Below are 16,097 nucleotides of genomic sequence, written 5' to 3' on the forward strand. Positions count from 1 at the left end.
CGCTTGTAATTCTTAGCCCCTTTATTCTGTTAATGTTTCTTTTCTTCTCTGACTCCTTGGCAATGACTATGCTGGCTACTGTTCACAATGGCCACATAGTTCCTTGTCCACTGCCCTGCACCTTTGCACTGACTTTCCTTTTGCTTCTTTGAAAGGACTGAGCAAGCAGGGATGGAGAAGAAACTTCTTTAATAGCACTCTGCAGTTCCTCTAAGTCCACCCTTTCAGTGTCTCTTTTCATTGTTTTGAACCCAGATATTGCTGACTCCGGTCTGCTCAGCTGCAGCCCTGTGGCTCCTCTGTATCTGCCATGCCGCCTGCCTGGCTCTTGCCAGTGTGTTACCCCCACTGGAAATCCTCCCCACACAGATCCCACTTTCACCTCAGCCATCCTTGACCAACTGACCTTGGAGGGTTCCTAGAAGGACGTGAGAGGATGCAAGAAGAAGTAATACTGAGGATACAGTCCTGACCTTAACAAGCGACCCAATGTGTGGGAGAATCTGTCTTTGTGTAGCTGCCTGCACTTGGACAACACAAAGGGGGGAAGCGCCCTGCTCTTCCCAACAAGCTGTCCTCGCTTGAATGAGAAACAGCCAGGATCCTGAATGCAGAACTGAGAGTTAAAATGTGAGCTGTCCTCCATGCCTTACATGTCAGAGGGGAGAATCTCAACAGGAGATGGGGGGGTGACATTTGCAGACCCTCTCTGCCTTGTTCACGCTACCCTCCTCTTTCTATGATACCTTGCACTCTCTGGCCCCTGATTTTGGCCTAAGAAGGATAAATGATCCTGTCAAGATAGGGAAAATGTGAAAAGGGAAGGGACGCTCATACAGTACAAGAGTGATAACTCTTATTTTAGTCTGACGTATTATCTCCATCACTCCTCCCCTCCCCATCCTTCCACCACTTAAGTCCTTCCTTCCCTTTCCCCAGTCATCTGCTGTATTTATTACACACCAAGTCTTCTCTCTCTCCTCTTCACTCCTAATTTGAATAGCTACAAGCATTGGTAGGTCACCTAGGAATTAAAAGAAGTTTTAAACAACAAAATGAGAACCATCATGGATCCCTGATGCAAGTTTCTGAAAGGCAATCCAAGTCGACATATCATGTTTTGAACACTGGAAAAAGTCACCCTTAAAAGAAAAAGCACTGTTTGGCACAGCTGCAGCAGAGCAGGTGCTGTACTGAATACCTCATACACTTTTATGGCATGTTTCAGCAATACTCGTGTTTCTACGCATCATTTCTCACATATTTCTTGTTTCTACATATAATACTCACTCTTCCCAGTTCTTTATCTTCAAGTGCCAGCACCCCGGTGCTTTCTGTAAAGAGTTTTACTTTGACAACAGGCCGAGGGTGAGTAGTGGTGAAATCCCCTTGAGTTCCCCATCTGCAATAAATAAAAGAACAGAATTTAACCGGGGCAGAGGACAGGCCTGAGAGTGATAGGACTGTAATCTTTTGTACAGAATATTTATTAATGCACTCCTAGAACTTAAGTTTCCAAACTTTTGAGGGGAGAGGGTATGGAAGTACATTTCTGAGCATCTAAGATTAAATATCTACATGGAAAAATCGGCTTTTCTCTGTTATAAGACAAATCAGGGGGTTTCTATATGGCTTTTGTCATCAAAAATCAGTAATAAATTTTTTAATGGCAAAACCCAAAGGACTGAAATTATGTCCTCATAGGGGAAAACAAAACCAAGCAAGAAAGGAAAGGAGGAGGAGGAAGGGGGAAAGGGAGATCACAGGAAAGGGAAGAGAAATTTTTTTTCTATTAAATATATTATCAGGTTCACTATCTTGTGCATATAAGTCAAATTAACTCAGCAAAGAATCACAGAATCATAAAATGGTTTGGGTTGGAAGGGACCTTAAAGATCATCTGGTTCCAACCCCCCTGCCATGGGCAGGGACACCTCCACTAGACCACGTTGCTCAAAGCCCCATCCAACCCGGCCTTGAACACTTCCAGGGATGAGGCAATGTCTCAATTCTAAAACAAATACTTGTATGTTTAACTTTAAGTGAGCGAACTATGCAGAAAGTAAGAGACTTGAACAGAGAAAACTTTGTGTTTCATGAGATGTTACAACTTAGTATAAGCATGTAGGAAAAATGTAAACACAAATTAAAAAACTGGGAAAAATTGTTATTTTTCAGAGTGACTATAGCTCTGCAAGATAATTACTGCCACGCGGCTTCATGATTTTAGAGAAGCTAAATTAGGCAGACAAACTTGTAGCTCTTAATCTCTTATCTCAGGTGAGACACTTGGTTTGTCAGCCTTTTCCCCCCACCGTGAGCCAGTGGTATAAAAAAAGAAAAGCTATTTGAAGTAGATTGCAACTTCCTCCAACAAGCTATCCCATTTTCCTAAACAACTGCATGATACTCATTGCATTGATGAAACTGATTCCGATTATGTTACTAGGCACAAACAAAATGCAAAACGTAAGCACAGCCCCAGTTTCTCTTTATTTTTTCTACCATTTGAGATATTACTATTAGCAGAAACTAAAGAAATAAAGAAAATACGTGACCTTAAGAGTATGCTCTATAAGAGGATGTATTACACAAGCTAAAGTCTTAGAGGGCCTCATTTACAAAAAGCAGTATTTTCATTTTATGTTCGAGAATAATTTACATGGACTCTCCATTGTCAGAAAATGAACATACAGTAGTAATACTCCAGCAAAGGGATCTAATAGGCAAAAGAAAAGCCTTCAACTAACATGAGTTACAGACTTCAAGGCAAAAATCTAGAAAATAATGTGCAACCAAGCCCAAAATTTTTAACAAAGCGGTGGCTCTCTATAAACCAGTCCTACAGGTTTGTGTTCAGGTGGCTGAACACATGCCAAACTACAAAAGTGAGGTTCACTGAAAATTAACCAAACCTTACATTACATTCTGTCTTCTTTGCTTTGTCTGGATTAGATAGATGTGCTCGCTCTCCATCTGTGGTGGACATAGTCTTAGCATCAGCTGAAGTGGTAATTGGAACAGGGACTCTGCAAGAAATTAACTTCCTGAGAGGGAGAAAACCTGTTTTGTGATCTGATGATAGATGCTGCAGTTGCAGGACAAGACAATGCCCAGCACTGCTGCTCTTCCCAGTGGCAGTCCCAGGGGGAGGTTTTGTCACAATACAGAAATGAGATTTCCAAGGCGAAAGCATCTTTATAAAAGGTAAGACGGTCGTATCTTCAGTCTCCTCCCCCCCCTGCCACCGCCCCAGATCCCACTATTCAGGAAAAATGCTGCCTGGCAATCACACACACGGAGTCTAAGGCATTTTGTTAGTTGCACTCTCTCTCTCTTGGGCACCAGGATAATTTGTCCCCAACCTTCCAGAAGCGTTGAACTGTGCATATCACAATGGATAGGACCACCCAAATAATCAAGAGAAACTCCTATTAATATAACAAAATGAAACAAAAGCTTCTCTACAAAGACCTAGTGCCAGTATTAACTCACAGACAGAAGAAATCATACTGACTAAAGGGAAGAGAAGAGACCCAGCCTGTTCTGCAAAGCGAGCATCACTGGTGGTGACTCAGCTTCTGCAAGCTAAGCAACAGGTACGTGCTACAGCATGTGCTGGGGTCTGGGCACCCCAGCATCTGGCTCCAGGACCTCCCCAGAAAGCAGTACAGCTTCCTCTGGAGATGTACACCCAGGCTCCATTTCTGCAGTCACAGCAGGAAGGGACAGGGCACATGTGAGCCTTGCCCAGGGAGTCTGGCAGAACTTGCTTCTTCTCTAATTTAGACGCACAATGAGAGACTGACTGACTGAGTACCGGAAATCATCTTTAACATCAGATCTGATCACTATCCTTGACTGACATCTTTCTCCCACCCCTTTTTCCATCTGCAGCAGTAAGTGAAACTCCTGGGCTGAAAAGCAACGGTCTTAATCTATTCCTAAAGATTAATGTTCACGGTGGAAACATTCCACGCATTGATCTTCACTCTCGTTGCTGATCAGGACTTCAGCTAACTCTCACAGCCTCTTAAGACCACGTCTTTGGAAGACTTTTTTTTTTAAATTATTATTACCAGAATTATCTGGTAGAGCGGATGGGTCACAGATTTTACTGCCTAGATTTTAACAGCATTCCTCATGAAAGAGCATGTAAGGAATCGTGTTCTGTTAGAAAAGGCAAATCCACAATTGTATTCTTTAGCATTACGCTTACTTGCGGGGATCTGATATTCCTCCCAGCTGCCAATATCACAGCAAACTACACAAGGCTCATAGCTCATCTTCCTTATTATTTCTTGTGGATTACTAGAACACAAGCCCTGTTTCTTTGGAGCTTTGTGTTGTTGCAGAGGTACCCTTCTTCCTACCGTTTGAAATCAGAAGTTGGGAGAAAGCAGCCAAAAGAGAAGTGGTATCATGTTCATTTTAGCTTGCTTCTTCCAAGAATGAACATGGGTATGAGAGACCCAATAATCCAGACAGAAATTGAGTTTATCTATATGCTGTACATATAAAAGCACATTATTATGTTATTATGCATGCTATTAACGCATCAGGCATTAACTGAAGCGGAAGAAAAAAACTACAGCATAACCAAAACATATAATACTGACCTCACAGCTGTAGGCTAACCCATATGAACATTGCTGCTAATAAGAATTCCCAATTTGCATTTTAGTGTTTTGTCAGTATAAAATGAAGTGTAGTAATAAGAATGGCCATACTTGTCTGTATTTTGCACTGTCAGCACCCACTAATAAACTTTTGTCATGTTAAAAATAAAATTCTGAGCTGTAAAGATTCTGCCATGAATATATCAAGATACCAGGCACTCAACATTTATTAAGGGAGATCCAAAACACAGGATAGATTAAGTAAAGCATGCAGGTGTACGTAAGCTAGCCTGTTTTGAAATACACTTTACTGTTCTGAAATCAAATTATATTGGTGCTTAAGATCTGATAGCTTTCAACTTTTTTTTTCCCCTGGCTATTTCTTCTATGACACCTGGTCATACTCCATTCCACAAATTAACGACCTGTTTATTCTTCCTGTTTATGAATAATACTTCATTTTAACCAAATTCCATTGAAATGGATATCACACTTTCAGCTTCTATATCTGAGAGGATAAGAGAAGATATCAGATTTTCAGTTTATAGATCATCTTAAAATTACCTGTGACGTAATTGCAAACAATAACTTTGGAGTAGCTACTGTCCCATCATCATCTGTGACTAAGAACTGTGCAAGTAAATTGCATCAATCCTATATATAATGCCAAGATCATAAATATAGCCTTCCTAGCCAATAAATATGAATTTACTGAATTACTTGTTATTTCCACTGTAAAATTCTGTCAACTTTCTCCATGCTTTTGGCTATTTATTCTATAACGATACGCCTGTTCAAGGAGCTGTTAAGTTTAATGGTGAAAAATAGGTTAGGAGGATACCTAATAATTCATGGAATCAATATCCAAACAGTAATTATCATGATGCAAATCTTGATAACCATTACTGTAATTTCTTATTTCAATTTATAGATTTTATGTGCTAATATAATTATATCCACTTGGTTTCTCAAAAATTTAATATTTTTCTTCCCAAACCCATTTGTCTTCTGTCAAATGCATTTATTAATACCTAATGAAACGCTAACATGTCCTGTTCTCACTTCCATTTAACCTCATTGGCGTAGCTGCAGTGGAACATTTCCTTTAGATTTAAATGCTAAGCTGCTAGGTATAGGCCAGACAAATTTGTATTTTTCTTTTTAGGTTGGGGTTGCATCTTTATATTTTTCTGGAGAAAATACAGTACTTCTCAGAAATGTCTTTCTGATCCACAGATTAAAAAAGTCAACCACCACACAAAGGATTGCTCGTATTATTTGTAAGACAGAATAACTTTTTGGTTGTTTAACTGAACAACTTTTTGACTGTTTTTAAGTAAGAACTAACAATGTGGCCTCCAGAATTTGAGCACTGAATAAAGGAAAGTTACTTTTCTTTATATTTTAGCTTTCAACAGCAACAACAGTAAATTATTTTCTGCAAGAAAATAAATCCTACAGCTGACTTATACTTTTCGTACAGAGGAGCAGGTGAACCTGTAGGTTGTAACTTGGTTTTCTGTGAAAACAGAAGGAAATCGTATGCGCCATTCTGATCTCATTTGAGTCAAAGTATGTTGCAGATCATTTCTTTCAAGCTTGCTCTGCTATGGAGATACTGAACTGTGGAAGAAAGAGTGAGAAGGAAGAATAGGCAAATTCACCTAATTTCTGAAATTGCTATTTACAAAAAGTATATCTTTTAATAATTCTTAACATAATAGAAAAATGTAATGCTTTATATTTGTAACAGCATATCTTTTAACTATCAAATGTATGTAAGCAATGGAAACGGCAAATTAGCCACTTCCACACATTTGGAGGAGCTGTTGATTTATGAATACCTGTCCAATAATTTCCCCTAATGTGAACAGCTTTGGTGCTGAATGTGTCTAGATGAGAAGTGCAAAATTTTTGTCAAAACAAGTGTGGATCTCATGCAGTATTCATATTAAGTTAAAAAATTCCCATTATTGTCTTTTTTTTTTTTTAAAAATCTTGCTAGAAAAGTAGTCAAAAGTAACAATAACTTCAGTGCTAAATGCTGCAGTGTCTCTCACCGCAGTCAGCTGCAGCCCGTGTAGCATACTTGAGACCTCTAAAAACACCATCTTTAAGCCTAAAAAAAAAAAAAAAAAGAAAAAAAAATCCTGACTCTTTAGGCTCTCATTTTGCCACATCTTTTTCCTTTGTATACATAATTTTTCTGCTTTCACCTACTCATTCTCTTTCCTATAGAAACTGCAGTGATTTGATGTTTGATCATCTTCAACCATAAGCCCCAGTCTTTTCACCATATTTACATTTCTGTCAGAGGTATGTGGGCTGATACCATACTTATTGACAGAGTCCTGTACCAAAGCTGCTTTCCCTTCACTGCAAAAGCACCCACTACCAGCAAGCAGGTGGATGTTTATTTCAGGTAAAGATTTATCACTGTGTCACAGAACCCACTCTAGGCAAATTCATTTTTCTACTTCATCTTGGAACACATTTGGTATACTGGAAACGATACCACATTTCTCTCTCAGGTTTTCCACTGTAATCACAGTCTGTTAGTCAAAACTTTTCTTTATGAGATCTTAAATCTCCAGTCTTACATGGGAGTGAATGTTATAAAATGTATTATTCTAAGCAAATATCTAGAAATTTTATTTTAGGACTATTTATTGTAACATTTTCTTTCTGACAAAATATCAAGTCTATAGAATTTTGCACCATCAGGACTTGATTTTCCTCAGCAATTAGGAAATCTTCTCCTTTTTGCCTTTCTTAAACCAATACTAGAGTGTATTGGTCTCCTTGGTGCCTCCTTTTGCATCTTTCCAGGTTTGATTCTTGGTTTAAATCTACTGCATAGATCTACCTCAACAGATTTCTTCATTCTTCATTAAACCACCTTAAGAGGTTTTCTGGAAGAGTTTTGTTATTCCCTATCCATACAGGGATGTGCTACAGAGGTGGAATGGGCAGGAATACCCACCAAAACCCGTTTGTTAGGCAGCCGATTGCTCCACAGGAGTAAGAGATTTCCCAGTACTTCATCTTTGGACATCTCAGAGCTGGACTGGAAATACAACGTTCAGGTCTCCGTAACACCTCCGTATCTCAACTGTTTCAGGAATCTATACCAACTTGGTTGTTTTGTTTAGAAACATACTTTAGCTGTAGAAAACTAGACATCTATAATTTTCACATTAGAAATCATACAGTGCAAGCCGTGAGATGAAAGGCCAGGAAATAAAGAGACAGATGAGACTCACAGCACCTCCCTGACACATCTCACTACATCGATACTTTAATGTAGTTCAAAACACCTTAAATCCAGGTCTGACAAACATTCTGTTGTAAGTGAAGTATTGTGTAAATTTGGAATTTATGAAGTGTTGCACATTACTAACTACAACCGCATATATACAGAGAGAGAGAAAATGTGAGAGAGCAAGCAAGCCACTGTACCAGCAGCGCAAGTTACCCCACAGCGATCTGACAATAAATCTTTAATTTGATGAGGAGGCTCCATTCAACCAAACAAAAATAGCGTTAAATCCATACTTATCTGATTCTGGCTTTTTTACTGAGACTCCCAAAGAGAGTATTAGTTGGTACTAATTGCTGCTGGTTCTTCTCCACAAATAATTGGACAAATACCATAAGCATTTCCTTTTCTCTTACGAGCACAGAAATACCCATCCACTTGGCAATGACTGACACGAGGACGCCACACTAGAAATCATAGCCTTAACACTAACAGTTGTCTCATACAACCCAAAGGCATGTTTATTTTCTGTCTTTTGCACACCTTAAGAAATAATATGAATACTCCAGCTTCTCCCATTAATGAAAGTTTTCGAAAAAGGATGTTGAAATGTTACTGCATAACCAACAGAAGTTTATTACGCAGCATCAAAGATTTAATAGGGTAACGATTATTTCTTATATGCAACATTACAACCGTTATTTTATTCAATATATATTTATGTATATATTCTCAATTACACCAGTGGGATCTGGAATTCAAGTTTGAAACCACAAGGGAAAGAGTTCGTATGTTTGTACCTTTCTATAATGCTTATAATGTGGGTTATGTTGCAAATATTTTTCTTGGGGAAAAAAATAATCTACATTTTCTTCTTTCTCTATTTGAAAATTACTCATTTATTTTGATGGAAGCACAAGGAGCATAATTTCCTCCACCAGAGCAAGCATATTAAATTGCAGCTGAAAGGCAATGCATAAAGAAGGTTCTAAACAAATCATAATGTCCTTTTACAGCAGAAGCACAGACAAGCCCCATGCTCAGGCAAACTAAACCGTGAGCCTGGCCAAGTATCTTGGCCTTTCATCACTAACCTCATCTCATCTTTTATATGTCTTGACTCTGTTGTTCCCTGTGTTACTGTGATTCCAGTATTTTATGCAGAAATTGTGCTAAGAACTACAGATTCATTGTTTTACAATCCCTACTACAGAAACACTGATACTTTGCATAAATACTTTCAGGGCTGTCAGCTAGTGAGGGAACATTACAATAGCAATGGTTTTAACCCTGAGGTTCCCATAAAAATCTTCCTAAAACTACAAAATATAGATATGAGAAAGATAATTTGTTCTACAGAGATGGATGACAGTAGGAAGAAGTACAGAAAAAAGGGAAATTTTGATATAAGGATGGAAAGTCATACAATTGCCTCTAAGTGTCACCTTTCATTCCACTTAAGCAGGGTCTACACTACTGTCCCTTACTTTTTCTTTTTTCTTTTACCATTTTTCATTTATTTCCATCTATATGGGAACTTTTGACTCGGCACACTAGCGGTTTGAAATGCAGACTAACAAGGAATCTCTTCAGCACTTCCATGGTAGAAAAGTTGGGTGTTCAGCACATGCTGCGTACACTAAGTAGCCCGGCACTCAATTTCTGAATGCATCGTCAAGTCACTAGTCCAGTCACTCAGAAGGAGTGAATGTTTGGTTGGTTCCCCTCCCCCGCCCCCCTGTGGATTCAGCAGCAAAATTATAGGCTTTTAGGCTGGTTGTTACAAAACATTGGCAATCCCTCCTTGGAACTCTGCTCTGAAGAACTGAAAGCTCCGAATTGGATCCTTACTTCGGCAACAGCAAGGATACAGTGTTTTGATGGATATGCTATATTGTAAAGCCCCTTTACACAACTAGACTAATATGAAAGGGGGAAAAAAAATCTGACCACATGGTGGTTTTATCAGGGTTTGCTTTTCGTAAAAATAATAACTGTTTTAAATAAAGGAATTAACAGAGCTCAAAATTACTAACCCGTTTATCAAAGAGCTAATCATGAGCTAGACACAATCATGTATTTCTTTTTAAACATAAAACATTATTAATATCTGAAAAAAACTACTTGTAAAAAAAAAAAAAAGAGACAAAATTGTGAATAGTTTTTCCTTAAAATAAAAAAGTGTCTAATAAAAACCAGAAAGGAAAAGCAGAAGAGGGGTTCAATGCATAATAAGCAACTAAGTAAAAACACTCATTTAGGCTTTCTACACTGAAAATGAGAAAAGTGCACTCTAACACTACAGAATGCTATTATGACAAGTATTGTCACCACAAACATAAACCAGTATGAATAAATTATTACTTAGTCTTGCTTCCCCATCTCGCTTTCAGTACAGGCAACAGGACAAGTCAGGGTGAAAATTTTCAAGGGTATATAAGACAACTGTCACACTGCCAGGTGCTGGGAACCATTGCTACATATTGTATAAAGAACTCATGAGAGGCATTAACTCCTATTTCCCACCAAGTTTCAAACCCAGCTAGGGGCTGGTGATGGACACAAAGGCAAGACATGGTCATTTATGCTCTCGAAATTTCTATGTGCACATTTAATTCACTTTTGCCTTGAAAAAGAGAATTATGAATCCATCACCAACTTTGCTAAAAGTTGCAAATCCTATTTATTTCATGTTATTTAGTATTTGTGTGACACTTTAAACCTTCAAACTGTTGTACAAATGTTGATAAACTGACTACTTTGATGAAGCAGATATATGTTGTCATTTCAGTCTAAAGATGTGGGAAAACAAAATCACAAAATAGACTGACCTCTCTGAGCCTGCAGAGTCTATCAGGGAAGACCCAGGAATCAAATCAGAAACTTTCAGTATTCCATCTGGCATCCCACCACTTCTCTTTTATTCTGAAACCCCTTTTACTCCTGACTCCTACTGTTCTTATCAGCTGTCCACATTATTCTGCCTTTGTTTCTGCTGTCCTCCTACTCCCAATCTGCTAGTATTGCTTTCAAGTAGGCACATTAACCTGTAGACTCATACCTTATAAGCTATGTAGGTATTAAGAAGTTTCAAGATCTATAAACTTTTCTTCATCTGTTCAGTGGACTATTCTGTATTCTAAAAGTACTGGACCTCGACACCCCTGAGGATCAATGCACTTACTGGCACATTGACAGCAGAGTCTGCCCATGCCGGGGTGAAAAAGAGTTTTCTGAGTGTCATGAGCATTTAGATGTACAAAGTATTCTTAGCCTGAATAGGACTCAAAAGCAAAAAGTCCTTCCTTTTAAACCCTTTTGCTCAACCTTTCTCTTCATCCAAAATAACAAACCAAAACTAAATTAAACCATAAAATTTGTTCCAATTCAAACTCTGTATCTAGTCAAATATTTAGCAACTGTTTTCAATGTACCTGTATTATACTGCTTACAACAAATACAAGCAAATTTTTGAAAGGTCTCTTCACACCAAGACACAAGGACAATATATTTTGAAAATGTAAAATGGGACATTCTGATCATATCAGAATTTAAGAAAAATCCAAAGGAATTGTTTTCACATCAACTATTGCTCACAAACAATTCAATTTTCCAAAGATGGGGCAGGTGCAGACCACTTTGAAGGACAAATTCCAAATCCACTCTACCAGAGTATTCCAGAAGACTGGAGGTAAAAGTTGAGGTAATCCTTCCCAACCCCACCTTCTTTTTGATAGACCACCATCCCTCTACACGATACTTTACAGGCTGCCCTTGCCTTCACTTTGACCCAGCCAGAGACCATGTAGCTAGATTAGTATGAGGCTTAGCCTGATCCAAAGCATTTTTCTTCTAAGCAGGACTTAATTGGCTTTGGCAACACCACACTATTCATAGTCAAATGCCTTCCAGTTTGAAGCTGGATCACACACCTATAGATGCTTTAGCACAATGTTAGAGAACGCTTAATGTCTGTCTGCAAAATATTAGTCACATTTGCTGTGGATCAGGTGGGACTGAGAATGGAAACAGTTATATCATCTACATTAAGCAGTGTGTAAACAGTCTTTCTCCAAGCCCTGATCGTTATAGTGAAAGGGGTAACAGTGGGACATGCATCTTCAAGCCCCAAGGTTTCCAAAACGCACTACGAAATAAAACTGGTACCAGTCTTGCAAGAGACATGTAATGTCATACATTTTAAAAGAAGACAGTCACCCCAAAACAGCTGTTCTTTCTAGCAGTGACACTAGATGAGGAGGGTTAATAACCTGACTCTGAACAGAGAGCCTATTAATCATAAAGCCCTCATCCCACTGGCTTTCTGCCTGGGGTCTACGCGCTGCAGCAGAGGGCGGTGCACCAAAGCCGCAGTCTTCAGAAGTGCAAACATCAGACCAGGGCAGAAATCCTGGTTTCTTTCAGTCAATTATTAGCATGCTGAGCACACAGGAGCAAGGAGAACAACCAGGATTTAGCCAGAACAATCAAAAAGATTAAGGTGAAGAAAATTAAAAAAAGATATGCCCTGGTGGCAGAAGGATTATGTTTATTGCTAACTATCCAAATAGAGTAGAGATTACAACCAACTTTAATTATCTCCTTCCTTCTCTCATCCCTGTTTCTTCCATGCCACACTTGTCTTGATCTGACAAGTGAATATTCCCTTCTAATGGTGGTGGTGTTCACAAGTCCCTTAGGTAGACAGACTTACGAGAGAATGTTTTGGGAGTTAATCATAGAATCACCATAAAATTTAGGCTGGAAGGAACCTGTGGAGGTCATCTAGTTCAAACCCTGCTCAGAGCAAGGCCAGTTAAAATCAGGTTGCTCAGGTTATTATCCAGTAGAATTTCAAATTTCTTTTAATATTAAGAGGCTGTATGTAATTCATATTTCTCTGCAATAGGAGAGGTAAAAAAATCTCTTAGACAATACAAAATAGTAATCAGTGACAGAACATAGCATAGCAACTTACTTACTTTAGAAATCCCATATCTTTTTCTTGTGAATACCATATTGCTCTTCATATTTGAGCTGATTAAGTATTATTTCCTTTCTTTAAAAGAAGCAAGCAATTGATCAGCCATCAAGAATAACTGAATAAAATTGTCATGTAAATTTTCAACTGAATCCATACTCCTTTTGTGAAACTTTTCCATCGTTAATCCAGAACACAGGCCGGGATAAATGTGTATTTTCTTCTTCTCTGTCTTTCCTTTTGCAGAACCAAGAAAACATCAGATAATTTCCTACTGGCAATTTCTTTTTTCCTCTTCACAGCTGGATAGTAGACAGACATATATGGTATTTGCTCCTAGCATCCATTTTTTGAAAGGTAATTTCTTCCACCCTATTTTGGGAATTGCTCCAATCATGACAATCCAAGAAAGAAAGAATTACTGACATATAACAAGATGAAAGCCATGATGCCATTTATCCTTTAAAAAGATGAATCTTAGAGCAAATGATAATAATCATTATGCAACTCAATCAAATCTAGTTTATGAAAGCAGACATACTTTGCTTCCTGTCATGATCCTTACCCCACTGCCTTCCCTAAAATTCCAAAATACTTAAAGGATCATGCTCACCTTCACCGAGTTTTCAACATTGTCCACATCAACATAATTATGTCTGTCAGGCTTTAGCCTTTGAAATGATCTTACTAATAACACACAGAGGTTCTCTAACATACAACCTCACTTTTGTAAATGTTGCATAAAATGTATGTTTTAAAGAAAATAAGCCTGGATGCCAAAATTAGGCTGAACAATTCTACTTTGTTATTCTCTGTAAGATCAATGCTGGATTTCACTGTCCTTATCTGTACGTAAAAAAACTTCCAGAGGTAATAGCCAAAAGAACAGGTGAAATCCGTAAGTAAAAGACTCCGTTCAAGAAGCTAAATCCTGAACAGGATTTATCCTCAGAAGATATAATAGGAAGCATACGAACAACAAGCTAAGCACAGTTCGATCAGGCACTACGAAACTGCAGTCTCATTATCCCTCTGTAAAAATCCCATATGCAAATATACTCATTTCAACAAAAAAACACCCAGACGAACAACGGCAAAACCCCCCACACCCTAGGGAGAGTTGGTCGGTTTGCCAGGAACAGACTAGTTTGATTACTGTCTATCTGATCAGCCAACATTTGTGTTTCTGTCCCTCGTTTATTCCTATATTTAGTCTCTAGTTTTATACTTAACACTTGAAGCAATATGAGGAAGAGGTAACTTTTTCATTCTACATTTCTCCTGTGCAAGACCAGTAACATGGATTCCTGCACATGTAAACAATATAAGGAATGATTACTGAAAATTAACAGTATAATTAAAATATTACTGACCAAAATTATTCTAATTTATGCAGATGCATCAGACAGAGCAGTAGCAGGCGGAAAAAAAGAGTAGGTGTGCCTTCTCTTTCCTTAGGTACTGTCCATCTGTGTCATACAACCACAAGTTAGGTGACAGTTGTAGGTATGATCATGTCTTTGTTTCCCTTAATCAAAAATAAAAATTAGAAAGTTGCAGGGACTATGATGAAGAAATAAAACTAGATGATGCTTAGAACACGATTGTCACAGGTTATAAACGTTGTCTATCCTTTTTCCCTTCAGAAATGTCATCTTAGGCCATATCATAGAATCATAGAATTGTTTAGGTTGGAAAAGACCTTTAAGACTATCGAGTCCAACCATTACCCAGCACTGCCAAGTCCACCACTAAACCATGTCCCTAAGCACCACATCTACACGTCTTTTAAATACCTTCAAGGATGGGGAATCCACCACTTCCCTGGGCAGCCTGTTCCAGTGCCTGACTACCCTTTCAGTGAAGAAGTTTGTCCTAATATCCAACCTAAACCTCCCCTGGCGCAGCTTGAGGCCGTTTCCTCTCGTCCTATCACTCGTTACTAGGGAGAAGAGACCGATCCCCACCTCGCTACAACCTCCTTTCAGGTACTTGTAGAGAGCAATAAGGTCTCCCCTCAGCCTCCTCTTCTCCAGCCTAAACAACCCCAGCTCCCTCAGCCATTCCTCGTAAGACTTGTGCTCTATATCCTCAAAACATTCCACTAATAAATTATTATTTTTTTTCATAAGTGACCATGTCATTTAAGGAAGTTCTACAGTTTAGAAATTAAGCCTCTTTTTTTTTTTTTTGGAACTGGTCTATAAAATTTTTGCTAAGTAATCTTTAATTATGTATCCACAAGTACTCATACTTCAAGTACTTTATAGAATTAACAATGACAGAATATCGCATAAAAATAACGTTAGCAGCATTTACTTCATTTGTGCAGTCTTGACCATGGTTCCCTGCCTCCTCTGGTCAGATATTTAATCATGCATTCTTCACATACTTCTAATATATAATACCCCTTTTTATAAGGTTATGCAATCACTGGCAGCAAAATATGATCATCTTCTTTGCCTTGTTTACATGAAGAATATCCTGGCTCCATTAAATTTTTCTCATCATGCAATATATGATCTTTTTCTATTGCATAAATACGTGACAACAGAAGGTCACTTGCAGTGATAAAAGATAGCACGTTCCCATCTTTTCTCTTCAGGCATGATTATACACACCCAAAAGATGACACTTTCAAGAAACCACATTATTTAATATTCAGAATGAATAAAAATCAATGACAAGAAAACATGTGGACACCAGACTCCGCAAGACTAAAAACTAAGCCACATTGGTAACATCTGAAAAATGAAATTAGCACTGGATTTTGCAAGATGACCCCCTGTGGCGTCACAGCAACAAAGTTATGCAAAGCATCATACAACTGGAGGGGTCCTCTAAAGGCTCTGCTTACTGATCTCTGGCAGAAAAGGTCACAGGCTATGTTGGAAGGATTTTCAGCAGGGCTAAAAGGCAGGAAACAGTTGGAAGGAATGAAGAAATATTTCACAGGCAGTAATAAAAAATTTATAGGGTTTGTATGTGAAGCTGTATAATTGATCTGTTTGTAAAATTGTCTAAGACTTAAGCTCAGTGAAACCATATTGTTCTACAGCATTTGCGTTTCAGAAGGACCATTACCTACTCAGTAACGTACATATAAACAGTGCTTTATTTAGCTTGTTAAAGAAGGAAATTAAGCGCTTCAATATAAACTCAAAAAATTATTATTTAAAGAGAGAGAAAGCAGACAGGTTAAAAGTAATAAGAAACCAGAAAATATTTCATACTGTTA

The 16,097-nt window shown here is 38.2% G+C and overlaps 1 protein-coding gene across 6 annotated transcripts in view; it reads right to left on the bottom strand.

Moving 5' to 3' along the window:
- Window positions 1–16,097, bottom strand: part of CADPS2 (calcium dependent secretion activator 2) — a gene marked incomplete at both ends in the record, with an annotated part of 322,949 nt that overhangs the window by 159,974 nt on the left and 146,878 nt on the right. For all 6 annotated transcript variants that reach the window (XM_082308684.1, XM_082308683.1, XM_082308681.1 and 3 more), the window contains one exon: window positions 1,291–1,402. In XM_082308684.1, coding sequence (XP_082164810.1) covers window positions 1,291–1,402 — 112 coding nt within the window. The remainder of the gene's footprint in view (window positions 1–1,290; window positions 1,403–16,097) is intronic.

Source organism: Platalea leucorodia (assembly GCF_965183815.1).
Source record: "Platalea leucorodia genome assembly, chromosome: 4".
Classification (NCBI taxonomy): domain Eukaryota; kingdom Metazoa; phylum Chordata; class Aves; order Pelecaniformes; family Threskiornithidae; genus Platalea; species Platalea leucorodia.